General features: G+C 48.6%; 1 protein-coding gene across 4 annotated transcripts in view; it reads left to right on the forward strand.

The window, feature by feature from the left end:
• Positions 1 to 13256, forward strand: part of ZDHHC3 (zDHHC palmitoyltransferase 3) — a 61082-nt gene extending 47826 nt beyond the window's left edge. For 3 of the 4 annotated variants that reach the window (XM_039477710.2, XM_039477709.2, XM_074403998.1), the window contains one exon: positions 10981 to 13256. In XM_039477710.2, the coding sequence (XP_039333644.1) occupies positions 10981 to 11229 (249 nt within the window). In that variant the 3' untranslated portion in view covers positions 11230 to 13256. Of the gene's footprint in view, positions 1 to 2515; positions 9517 to 10980 lie in introns of those variants that run through there. The other variant, XM_003926241.3, reaches the window with a different exon arrangement.
• The last annotated feature ends 558 nt before the right edge of the window (positions 13257 to 13814 follow it).

Consider the following 13814-nt stretch of genomic DNA (forward strand, 5'->3'; position numbering starts at 1 on the left):
ACCGGGAGTGGGGCACAGCAGCCATAGCTGAAAGGCTGCCTTTACCACATTTCCTTCCATCCCCGTGCAGGTCTTCACACTGCACTCCATTAGACACTCCACTAGGCACAGGGGGCGCCCTCCCCATCTGGGGCCACAGGCTTGAAATAGAGTGGTTGACGGGGTACCCTAACCCAGCTAGAACAGGCTGGTCAGCTTACTGGCCATGCCTGGGTCCTGAGGGCAGAGTCAGGAGGCAGGTCTGCCTCGAGCCCCCAAGGCAGTAGACTTTTACCTGGCCTCTGGGTCATCTCTGTCCGGCCCAGCCCTGGGCCTCATCCACTGCCTTCTCACCCCCACTGCCACCTCCCATCTGCCCACAGCACCTTCACTGGGAGTTTTGAGGCTGCTGAGTATGCCAGACTGGGGCCTATTCCCTTGGTGTCCCTGCCGCCGTCTCCTGACCTTCCTAAGATGTCTGGAAACCTCAAGGTGGTCAATCCCTGGTTGGGTTGTAGGCATGTCTTTGGGGATTTACATAGGAAGAAGGGGCAGCACTTAGCTCTGGGTGTGGGAAGCAAGCAGAGCCATGAGGTCGAGAGCCATTCCTGTGCCACTCCTCGCGTCCTGCGGCCCCTCAGGGTCAGCTCTCACCAGTGGTCCAGAGCTCTGGGTAAAGGTTTGGGCCTGTGGGTAGTCAGCATTAGGAGCAGGCTCACAGGAAGACAACATCCTCCCGCGCTGCTGGCCACCTTCCCCTGTGGGCTTAGAGGAGTGTGCAGGGAAAAGAAGGGACACTCCTGCCCACTGCCGGAGCAGCATTGTTTGGGGCTTTTAGCAACTTTTTTTCTAAGAAATGATGTCATTCCAAAAGTTTTCTGTGACACTAGTAGCCAGTGGTGTAGATCCAGCCGTGGATCCAGCCAGTAACTGTGACCAACTTCTCTGCTTAAGATCTGCAGGGAACCGGGATGGATTCTTTCGGGACCTGCCTGCCTTTAGGATACTGGCAGGCCACGGTCTGGGAGAGCCAGAAGGCAAGGCAAGCTTCCTTCCTTTTTTGAGACGGAGTGTCACTCTTGCCCCGGCTGGAGTGTAGTTGTGTTGTCTCGGCTCACTGCAACCTCCACCTCCCGAGTTCAAGCAATTCTCTTGCCTCAGCCTCCCAAGTAGCTGGGATTATAGGCACGTGCTACCATGCCTGGCTAATTTGTTGTTGTTGTTGTTGTATTTTTTTAGTAGAGATGGGGTTTTACCATGTCGGTCAGGCTGGTCTCAAACTCCTGACCTCAGGGGATTCCCCCACCAACGCCTCCCAAAGTGCTGGGATTGCAGGCATGAGCCACTGCGCCTGGCCACTCAGAAGGCAAGCTTTCACGGCCCCGGTCCTAGTTGTTCTTCCCTGTGAAGTCCATTCCTAAAGGGAATTGTGTTGGAAGGAAAGGAAAAAGCACCAAAGGGCCCTGCCCCTCCTGGGAAAGGGTGTGTTCCCTTTGCCTTGTGTCCTTCCCAGGTCCCTAGGCTGTGAAGAAAGGCTCAGACTCAGCCGTCCCCCCAGCACCCCTTCACCAGAGACCACAGCAGACAGACCCCTGGCCAGGCTCCTGCCAGACTGCTCCTCTCCTGTCCCTCCGGGTAGGGTCCCCATTCTCAAGCCCTGCCCTTTGACCAGCTCCATCTGAAGAAGGAAGACAGGGAGGAAGCAGCTCTGCCCCCAGCCCCAGTTTATTCCTGAGACTTAGCAGGGGAAGCGGTGCTGGCTTCGTGACACCTGCTGTGTAGGTGTCCGCCATGCTTCTGCCCAAAGGAACCACTAGGAGGAGTTTTGCCATGCCAGGCTGACTGGCCTGGCCATGCCACCCTCTAACCTGTACTAATCCCTCCTCCTTCCTCCTCTGTGGTGACTTCTACCCTCATTCATGGTCTGTCACTCCTATTCAGCCTTCTCAGTTTGTGTCTCACCAGCCCCACTAAGCAGGGTGCTGCTTGATCTGATCCCCCAGGCTGGTGAGACACACAGTGCCAGAGCAGTCATTTGATTTGTTACTTTTGTTTTTTGTCTGCAAAGTGGTCATGGTAGCTTCAAACTTCTCAGGAGCCTCTCCCAAATTAACGGCCATCATTGGTTATGACAATTAACGAGCTCCCCAACAACTCTGAGGCCTTTCATGCCAAAGCCTTCACAGCAGTCCATCCACAGCCCAGCACAGAGCTTCTGAAGAGCACTTCTGTGGAGCTCAGCAAGGGGCCAGGGCTTAGTGACACACCCCAGCCCGGCATACTTAGGAGCAGCGGCTTCTGCCCCACTGATAGTGCTCCTTTTTCCCTCCCTTCTTGGAGGGACTTGTGGATGAGTGCCCACCAGAAAAAGAGCAATTTTTAATAACACTTTTTATGAGAAAGATGTATTATGTAGATAGCTTCATTGCTTTAAAAAGGAAGCATTTACTCCATTCACCTCACACTGTGGATGTCCCTCCCCAAAAACCACAGCAATGCAGTGCTTGACTGAAAGTGTGATTGTTCTTGTTTTCAGGGAATAGAACAATTGAAAAAGGAAGAGAGAAGATGGGCTAAAAAAACAAAATGGATGAACATGAAAGCCGTTTTTGGCCACCCATTCTCTCTAGGCTGGGCCAGCCCCTTTGCCACGCCAGACCAAGGGAAGGCAGACCCGTACCAGTATGTGGTCTGAAGGACCCCGACCAGAGTGGCCACTCAGACACAAGCCCACACCACAGCACTACCGTCCCATTCGTTCTCATGAATGTTTAAATCGAAAAAGCAAAACAACTACTCTTTAAACATTTTTTATGTCTCAAGTAAAATGGCTGAGCATTTTAGAGAAAAAAAAGTCCCCATATTTTATTTTTTTAAAATCATCCTTTTGATTTTTTTTTTTTTTTTTTTTTTTTTTTTTGGTGACCGAAGCTGCTCTCTTTTTCTTTTAAAATCACTTCTCTGGCCTCTGGTTTCTCTCTGCTGTCTGTCTGGCATGACTAATGTAGAGGGTGCTGTCTCCGGGCTGTGCCCACTTCTACTAACTGAGTGAGACGGGATGCTGCACATGGATGGAATAGTCGGGAAACCCGGTGGGGGATGCAAGGGAAAGCCAGGAGGGCCCTGACCTCCCACTGCCCAGGAGGCAGTGGCGGGCTCCCCCATGGGACTTAAAAGCTCGCTGAAGATGGATGCTTCCCCCTTGAGGCCTGAGAAGGGCAGGATCAGGGTTGGAGGCTTCAGAAGGGACCTTGGCACAGCGACCTCATCCCCCAGGTGGACACAGTTTGCCTCCTAATTTGCAAAGCAGTTGCCTGCATTGTGCTTTATGGAGTTGGGGTGTGTAGAATGATCTTGCAGGGGAGTGGGGAGAGAGATGAAAGAGATCTTATTTGTATTCCGAATCAGCAATTGTATTCCCTGTGATTATTTGTAAGAGTATGAAGGAAAGATGTTTTTCCAGTTCAAAATGCCTTATACAATCAAGAGGGGAAAAAATTACACAATTTCAGGCAAGCTACGTTTTCCTTTGTTATATCTGCTTCCTCTCTTACCACCCCAACCCCCTCCCTTCAAGATGTCCCAGCAAGATGTCAATTAAGCAGTGTTAATTCTGACTGCAGTAGGCACCAGTGCCCAACACACACAGTCCTACCATCATCCCTTTCTTCTGGTTTTAATAGCCCTCAAAGAGGATTCACTTTCTGATATTTAACCCCCATAGATGTGCACGTATTTTCTCTGTATTTTAACCTGGGAGACTGTTGTCCTGGCATGGAGATGACCATGATGCTGGGAATTCACCTCACAGTCCCCACCCTATCAAAGTCAACATGTGGCCATCCCATTGGCTGTAGTCCACACATACACCTAAGTCTGTGGCACTGGGACAGAATAGATTTTCCATTTGAGAGGCACTTACTGTGTGAGTCTTGTTTGAAGAAGGTGGTGATGGTGGGGAGAGGTGAAGGAGATAGGAAGTGCCCTCCAAGTACAAAAATAACAAATACGATTATTGACCATCTGGGAATTCGCACACATTGTTTTTTAAGCAATTGCCACAAACCGCCTTTTTTAGCTTTTGCTTGGGGTGGGGGTAGGAGATAAGGTTTATTCAGTCCTGTCCTGGGTAGGGCGAAAGTTAATCTAGCCATGTGATTTTTCAGAAAAGTAAGTGGAACATGCTGCCTCTTTTAAATTCTGTCAGTGCTTCCACATGGAAACGAAATGCAATAAAATTTTTCCAAAACCTGTTCTGATTTAGCTCTCCTCTCTTGAGGCGTTACCCTTAGCAGGAGGCTGACTATCCCCAGCATGTACTACCAGTCTACTTGAGTTTTCTCTGGTTGGGTGTTTGTTTCTTTGCTCCTTCTCCTGAATGAGGATTTTGTTTGTTGGTTTTAAAGGACCAAAAGATCCGTCTCTTGAACCAGCTTGCCCTACCAGGCCTGTCTCCTTTGCTTTCTGCAGCCTGAATTGATTCCTTTGTGTTATTGGACTCTCCTAAGAGCGTTTCTGGGTCAGTTAACTTTGACTCACCTCTACGGTGCTATTCTTGCGATACAGGCAAGGCTGAGATGCTAAGATTTAAAAAAAAGAATGCTGTTTTAGATTGACTTGATAGCATTTATTCTCCATATGCTTTTAAATATTTTTTTCTTAATACACTATTCACTTAGGTGTATGAAAGAAATGTGATTGTATTAAATAACTAGAGAGGGGCCGCAGCGCTGGCCCTCCCCTAGGGGAGAGAGATTGATCATATTCCATCTTCAAGGGCATTTTTTAAAGTGAGCCAGGTTAGTTCTTTTCCCCTGGCATTTCTAAAGGAATGCAGTAGATAGTGCTGAAGATGCATTGAATTTTTTTTTTTATCTTAAAAATAGAAACTCATCCTTTAAACTTGTGCATATGATGTTTATCTTTCCCATAGAGTGGAGTTCCTTGGGTTTGTTTAGGCCTTGGCTAGAAAAAGTCAATGTCCTTGAGCTCTCAAACCAGCTGCATTCAGAAGACAGGAACTCCCCCAAAGTTCCTGGCATTTTTGCTCTTTCATTTTCGTTCAGACTGATAACATTTTCCTGAGAGCACAATGACTGAGCAATGTGGCCATCATTGGCAGCATAATGATTGGTTCCCAACCTGGCTTCCACACAGGAAGAAAAAGCATCCCTGAGCTCTCCTCAGTATTTCCAGATGTAATCAAAGAGGACATCTTTATACACAAAGTAGGCCCCAACTTTTGGCTTGGTCACAGGAGTTCTGATAGTAGCGTTGGGTGCACGCATGGGAAAATGAACCAGTAGTAGTCACAGGCTTTCAGAACCTGGGTTCTGGGGAGTGGAAGTGAAAAATAAAGATGTGGCATGTTAGATTAGATGATCCCCAGCTTGCTTTCCTTCTGTCAACTTCAGGTTTGTGTTCACAGCAACCAGACTGAATATGCAAAAGGCTTACATACAAGCAAATCTATAATCTGTGCATATTTGCATGGGCTTGGTAATATGTACACAAAATACATTTGGGTAGAAGTGCATGTGCTAAATCTCCTTTCAGTCCTGCCATTTTGTCTTCATACCGTACTTCCTCTTTTTTGTTTGAGACAGGGTCTTGCTCTGTCACCCATTGCAGAATTAGAACTCACTGCAGCCTTGAACTCCTGAATTCAAGTGATTATTGTGCCTTGGCCTCCTGAGTATCCACGGCTACAGGCATGTACTACCATGCCTGGTTCATTTTGTTGTCTTTTCATAGACTTGAGGTCTCATTGTGTTGCCCCAGCCAGTCTCAAATGCCTGGCCTCAAGTAATCATCCTGCCTTAGCCTCCCAACGTCCTGGAATTACAGGCGTGAGCCACTGGGCTCAGCCCTGTATTTCCTTCTTGAGAGAGCCCAAAGTATTCGCTTTTGCTCATCTGTCTAGGCCACTTAAATAGTTAGAATCCACCATCCCCTAATGCAGAAACCTTTCAGGTGAGATAAATTAATAAACATTGTAAACACATATATGAGGTTGGCATTACACAGAAACTCCTCTCTCGGTGTCTAGGCTGGACATTGTCATCCAGCCTAATGTATTTTAAATTTCTCTCTTTCAAGACTTGCAGTCCATCAGCTTAAAGGGTGAGCCAGTCAGTAGAGGGAAGGAGCCCCAGCTAGAAGGTACCTTTAAATGTCAAAGAAATGCGAAGAGAGAAAGATTTTGCTAGAATCCTCCTCAAGGGTGTTCTTGAGGTTACCAGACCGGCAACATCAGCATCACCTGAGAACTTGTTCGAAGTACACATTCTTGGTCCCCACCCCAGGCTTCTGAGCAGAAACAGTGGGGCCCAGCAGTCCGTATTTTAACAGCCCTTCAGGTGGTTCTGACTAACTCTCAAGTTTGAGAATCCACTCGGGGCTTGCAAGGGTCGTTCCTCAGGTGGTCCCTGATGGCTGCTGGTGATATGGGTCCTGTGTGCTGCTAGGCGCAGCGTAGTACAGTCAAAAGTGCTGATTGTGAAGATAGGCACGTGTTCCCACTGCTGAGAAACCACTGAAACCTCCCTTGAACCTGTGGCCTCCCCAGCAAACAACTGCCAAGGCATCAAAGAAAGTCTGTATGAAGTGGATCAAAATTATTAGCCTGCCCACCGCTCCTTCTGCCTCTCATCAGTTGAACCCATCTCTAGACCAAGGGCCCTTTGGGTGAAGAACCATCCCAGAAGGGAAAGAGAAAAGAATAGAACCCAGAGACCTCCAGATGGGAGCAGCAGTCGGTGAGTAGTCTAGAGCCAGGGGCATTGTAGCAGCCTGGATACATGACCTGTACGTGTCCTGACCTTTGCTTTCCATGTGTGGGCTTCAACACCCATGTGGCTTTTTCTTATATTCTTTAAATACATATCTAACTTAGGATCACCTCACAGAAGAGAAAGAATTCACAGTGAAATAGAAACAAGCCACTGACCAGCGTACTCTCAAACTGAAACCTTCCTTTTCCCACCCTCTCTCTCAAGAAAACATCTGCTGACTTGAGCAGCGTGATTGCCATAGCAAAGCAGAGTGGCCCCCTGGGAACCCGCTCTGTTGTGGCACATGCGCACACAGGAGCCGATGAAGCTGATCCAAGAGTGATGACGAGCACTGCAGAGGGAAGTTTGCCAAAAGCCTTCAGGGGGACACACATGCTCTAACACGGACATAGAATGCCCTGGATTTCTGTGGTTGTGGCCATAGAGTCTGGTCCTGGCTTCAGTCTTTGGTTCAAATCTCTGCTTGGCTACGTATCACCATACCTTACTACCAAAATACGACCTTGAGCATCAACTTCTTTAAGACTCAGTTTTCTCATCTGTAAAACTGGAATGATAACCTAAATCACAAAGTTAATGGAAGGATTAAATGAGGGTGATGAATGGGAATGTATGGTATCTGGCCCTGGTATGGCTTTATAAATGTTAGCTGTGTTAGAGCTGCGCTTTTCAAACCATTGGTCACAACCATTAATGGTTTGCAACCAGCATTTTTTTCAAGAAAAAATTTAAATGCATTACATATTGCAGGGTAAGTATTGTTTTATGAAGCTTAGGGGCTGTGTATATATGTGTTCTGGAATGCAACAGAAAAATATTTCCTCTTGTGGGTTACAATATAGAAGTATGAAATCTCTGATGAGGAGAGACAGTGTTATCTGGCCAGCTATGAAGAGACGCATTTGCCTGGGCTGCTGCCTGGGGCTCTGGCTTTCTACATGATGATGCAGGGAGCAGGGAACAACCTATTCTCACTCTGTGGGGCTCAGCTGAGTCTGCACGGACTCTTCTTGCTTGGGAGCCTTAGTCCTAATACATTCATTTTGGAGTGTTGGTGAGTTTGTTCACAGATCACAGCTCATGTGTCACCCAGGCTGACCTGGGCCAAAAGGCCCCGTCACATACTCTGCAAGAGCTGCTGGTCTCAACTACAACCCCCTGACCAGAAATCAACCATTTTTGTTTGTTTTCTTGAGCCTGAAGCTAGTGTTACTGCTCTTCTACAAACCTCAAGCTTAAGAACTTTGCCTGCAAGATCCCTTTAAATCCACGAAAAACTCAAAATTGTGTCCTACCAGGAAAAAGCAACCCTCAGGCCATTTATTACATCAGATTTGTTTGCAGTATTTTCTTTCAGGAACTCAGAAGTAGTCAGTACTCCCTGAACATTTGTCCACTTGACTGCTGAAGACCTCTGGTAGACAGGCCGGGCTCTGCCTGGAATACTTTTATGGCTTGGTGAGGAGGTTGAGTATAATCCAAGAGTGCCTATCGGGTGCATGCCACATGAATGGCAAATAATCCTGTGGGCTCTTGGCTTCATCTCCCTTCCCTCTGACTGAGCTCAGCCTGGGCACAGTGGGGATTTGCACAGTGGGAAAACATGTTGGGCAGAAAAAAGACGCTAATTCTGCTCCCAGTTCTGCTGCATAATAAGCCAGACAAGCCTTGGCCATTCTCATGGCCTCTTGGAACTTGTATTTCTTCCTTATCTGCCAAGCATCAATACTCAGACCCACCTCACAAGGAGGCTATAAAAAACTATGGTCATGGCTTTGAGTCCAAGTCAGTGAGGATGCAGCCAGTCTGTCATTTCTGGGTGTCTCCCCTGTAGCCCGTTTGCCATATGGTAATGTCCCAGCTCTGGTGCTATCAAGTTAAAGCATCTTTCTCGACAGGCTACAGATAATCACCCAGGAAGGGAATGCAGAATACCCAAAGCAAACCCTCTCAGTGGTCACTGCTTCTGTGCCCAGAAGGGAGGCCTGGCGAGGGGCCAGTCCGGGAGCAGCATTGCCCCACATGAAGCTCCCTCTAGACTGTGTCAATAAGATCCATTTTCTGAAACAGTGATTTTTGTTCTGATTATAAAAGTAACATTGGCTCATTGGTGAAAACTTGGACTGTGTGAGAAGTCTACAGAAATAAATACAAATCTAGAATTCCATCCCCAAAAGTAACCACACAGACAAATGTTCCAGTGTCATGTAAAATTGTATTAACACCATCTCGTATAGCTGCATAGCGTTCTGCTTTATAGAATCATCTGCTTAACCATCATTATTGGACATTTCTCTTGTTTCCAACTTTGCATGATTATAATTCAGTGTTCAAGTTTATATTGCATAAATCTTTGCTCGGATTCTTATTTTTAAATTTTTTATTGTGAAATAACTTCAGACTTACAAAAATGTGACAAAAAAAGTACAAAGAGTTCCCATGTACCCTTCAATCGGTCTCACCAAAAGTAAACATTTTATACACCCATAATGCAAATATAAAAACCTGGATGCTGGCGACACAATACCCTCAACTAAGGTGTGGACCTGATTCACATCTCTCCAGTTGTCCCATGAACATCCTCTTCTGTTCCAGGATCCCATGCTGCGTCAATTGCAATGTCCCCTTAGTCTCCTCCAGTTTGTGACAGTTCCTCAGTCTTCCCTTGTCTTTTATGACCTTGACCCTTTTTAAAAATTGAGGTGAAATTTCTGTAACACAGAATTAACCATTTTAAAGTGTACATTTAATGCATTCGCAGTGTTTTGTAACCACCAGGTCCATCTAATTCCAAAATATTTTCGTCAGTCTTTGACCCTTTCGAAGATTGTAGGGCAGGTGTTTTGTAGACTGTCCTTCCAACTGTGTGTTTGACGTTTTTCTCAGGATTAGATTGAGGTCAGGCATTTGGGATGGGAGCACCACTGAAGCGATGTGTCCTCAATGCATCGAATCAGGAGACACATGGCTTCGTTAAGTTTCACTATTGTGATGTTAACTTTGATCACTGGTTGAAGGTACCACTTTTACCCAATGTAGGAATTGTTTCTTCCTACTATTAAATAGGAATTGTTTCTTCCCTACTATTAAGGTACTGTTTTTCCCTTTATAATTGATAAGTCTCTTATGAGGATACACTTTTGAGATCAGATTTTTTTTAACTTAGAGTTTATTAAAAAGTCAAGAATCTTAAATCTCTGAGATGGTGTGGGAAGAAAAAGTGCTGGAGAAGAATTGGCCTAGGGCACCATCAGCTCTCAGACTGTGTGTGCGCCTCGGTTTTTCTTTCTGCATAACAAAGGGTTGTACCAGTTATGTAACGATCTTGTGTGGAAGAGAAAACCTAAAACCAGATACACAGAGATCTTTCTTGAGTCATGTGAATGAGCAGTGCCCAAGCCTGGCAAACCCACAGCAAATTCCCTTGGCTTCCAAAGGAGATGGAGAACGCAGTGGCCCCACTGGAGGGTTCAAAGCCTCTGTGCAAGGTGTTGTGGGCGGAGAGCTGGCCTGGCCATGTCTTTACCTCCTCTGGGCATCTCCCCCACCCAACACCCTTTCTGTGGCCTGGCGGCTGAGTTGCAGCCGACACCCAGAGGCAGGTGAGTGGGCAACTTGGGAGAGGCTGCAGGGTGGATCTGCTGCATGAGGAGGCCTGAGCCCAGCCTCGCCTCCCCATGGCGGTCCTGTGTGCCCTCCAGCACCCTACTGCATGATGGCACTTGCTATACGAGCACCCGCTTCTTCACCTCGCATGCTGTTTGTGTCCTGCACGCTCTCCTTAACCCCAGCGTCCTGCTGTGTTTGCAGCCCACATCTACCCTGGTGGGAGTGGCCAAAAATATTTAGGGAGGGGATTTTTAGTGGCTTCAGAGGATGCATGGTCTCCCTTATGCCTCAGCTTCTCAGCAGCCTGGCCCCTGCCCAGCATCTGTCATTGCACTTGTTGAAGGAAAGGAGGGAGGGCTGGGTGGTGGCTGGGGAACGTGTCAGTTCCCGGGCAGGCCCTGCTTGCTGTGCCCCTCCACGCCACTGTCCACCCACACCCAAGCAGTCCTCTGAGACACCTCTCCGGGCTGACCTGGGCCACAAGAGACCCCATCTTACCCACACCCTGGACCCTGCCACTGCTGAGCTGGGGGTGTGTGCATGAGCAGCACAACCCAGCACCACGCTGACGATGCTCTTCATCCCCTTCTCCCTCCAGGGCATCGAACGCCTCCAACGAAAGAACCAGCCCAGGGAGCACACGGGTAGCTGGCAGTCAGTAAAGGAGACCTTTGGTGGGGACTTCTCCCTGAACTGGTTCAACCCCTTCTCCAGACCGTGTCAGCCAGAGATCCCCAGTGACAAGGACTTGGTGCGGCAGGTGACGTCACTGTCAGACACTGAAACAACAGAGGATCCATCAGAGGAGACAAAGGAGGAGGACTGTGTGGAGGTGATAGATGAATAGATGCTGCTGTGGGGACAGAACCAAACACTACAAAGTGCTGCCAACCTTCATCCCAGAGTTTTGGCTAAAGGGGCTCATGGGCATGGTGCACTCCCAGAACCTCCAACCCTTCCGTGGGCCACTCACCTGTCCTTACCATTCCCTGTAACCCCTTCCTTCCTCTCTCCATGTTGGGCCAGGTTTGGCGCGCGCGCACACACACACACACACACACACACACACTACCATGATGACACACACACCCCCTACCATGATGACACACACACACCCTACCATGATGACACACACAGCCCATACCATGACACACACACACCCCCCACCATGACACACACACACCCCCTACCATGACACACACACCCCCCCTACCATGACACACACACCCCCCCTACCATGACACACACACACCCCCTACCATGACACACACACACCCTGGGCCACTCGCTTGGCGCTCACGTGCACACACACACACACACACACACCCCCTACTGTGATGAGTCTGCACTCTCTTCACCCCATTTGAAGCCTGTGGTGTCTGTGACCACTGCTGAAGGTCGAGCAGCGTTCCGGTGTGCCTAAACCCCATTCCAGTGGTTGCTGAAGCAGCATCTTCTGCACAAAGTCCAACAGAAGGGTTCTCATCCCTGTTTGGTATAAGAAATGGATTCCCCACCCAGTCCCTGCACGGGCCTTTGTTCCTCTCTTTGGCCCATTTTCCCAGCATCTACTGGCATCAGGATTGGCAGGGGTGCAGGCACTCGACAGAGCATACCCTGCAAAACCTCAGTGTCAGAGCCCCCCTTCCAGCTCCAGACAAAAGGTCATGAGTCCTGGCCCCAACAGGCCTGTGGCCCCAGTTCAGTGGAGAAGAAAGTGATTGGAGGTGCAGCCTCAGAACGCTGAGAAAGGAAAGTGGCAACCATGAGAAAGAAAGGTGAGCCAAGCAGCATCCTGGTTCTTGGACATCCTCCTTGGGCACTCTGAAGGGTGACGGTCCTGCCAGAGTTGCTCTGTCTACAACCAATGACCCACTAGGGTCTGGGGTTAATTGCTCAAAGGAGCCACTGTTCACAGAGCCACCTCTGCCCTAACCCTTGCTCAGAGATCTCCAAGTATGACCCACAAACGGGTGATGGTGGGACTCTAACATCAACAAAGCAACCAGAAAGACATCAGGCCTCCCACACTCAGGCTGCAGGCCCACTTTCTTGGTCCTTATCAGCTTTAGTATTTATTAATGATGACATAAGGAGCCTGAGCCAACTGTAAAGGCCATTAACTTGCAATCTGGGCAGGAAATGGCACTCACCACTTCGGGTAAGAGCTGTTCTGACTGTAGGGGCCCCCTATTGTCCTAACCAGAAGCAGCCCTGGACTGCCAGGATGGTGCATGGAATACCGAAGAGTTCACACCAGGGAGGAAGCAGTGGCTGCCCTGGGAGTCTCCTAGGGGGTGGCAGTTAGAATAAGGGAAGAGGATTTGCTGGTCACTGTTTTCTGATGTGGGTCTCTATGGTGAGTTCAAGCCTGAGGACAGGGGTGTCTGCAAAACCACTTGGCCCTTGAGAAATGTCCTTGCACATTGGGCTTCAAACTCCTTTTCTGGGGATCCAGCTTTGCCTGAAAGCAGAAATATACACCAGCCCCAAAGCCAATTCTGTTTTCAGATTGGTTGCTCTGGAAAGGAAGGCTGAGGTGAGGGCCATTTTACCTGCACAGAGGCAGACCCTGCCTTCCCTCATCACCGACCCCTGACCCCATCTCCGTGGTAACCTCGGCCATGTCAGTTACTGTTCTGGAAGGTGCTGGGCTGGGCCAGGGTTATGTAGGTAAGAAACCTGTCCAACCCTGAGCCTCGTCCCTCCCACACCAGTGACACAGTGGTCTTCTAACTTCACAGCATAACATTCTGCTTAGCCTTACACTGAAACCATTGCAACTGATGTCAAAACCAGATGAGATCTTACAGGGAGGGAGACTGGGTGCGGTTTGCTGCCTCCTCTGAATAAAAAGCTGTTTGCTCACCCTCAGTGACTGGAGTTTCCTGTTTTAATTAAGAGATCCCAGTCCAAACCCTTGGCCAGTGTCCTTCCTCCTGGGTCATCTAAAGGCACCTCTAGGAAAGCCACTTTTCTTCCATTCCCGGTGAGGGAGACGAGTGAGTGTCACGCGGCAGCACGCTGGCTGTGCCGGACTTGACCACCTCTTGGGGTCAGACTCTGCTGTGCAGTGACTGACCAAATGGTTCTCTATGCCACCACCCTTATGGTATTTCCAGCAGAAGGAACAATCACCTTTCCTTCAGTAAACTTTATTGAACAACTACTGTATCCCAGGAAGGTGGGCAACTGGGGCAAGGGTTACCAGGATTGAGGTTTTTTTTCACTTGGGCAGCTAGAAGGGCAGAGGATGACAGGTGTCCCACTCATGACTGTCCTGTGAATTAGACACAAAACCCTAATTCAAACTACACACGTGCCTCTGCCAGGGTGTATATCCAGTTAGGGTGACAGTCTTTGAGAGAGAGGTTGGATGTACTGAACAGACAAGCCAACTCCTCAGACAGAGCCCCTTGCCTGGGGAATTCA

This window comes from Saimiri boliviensis, chromosome 8 (assembly GCF_048565385.1).
Source record: "Saimiri boliviensis isolate mSaiBol1 chromosome 8, mSaiBol1.pri, whole genome shotgun sequence".
Lineage (NCBI taxonomy): Eukaryota > Metazoa > Chordata > Mammalia > Primates > Cebidae > Saimiri > Saimiri boliviensis.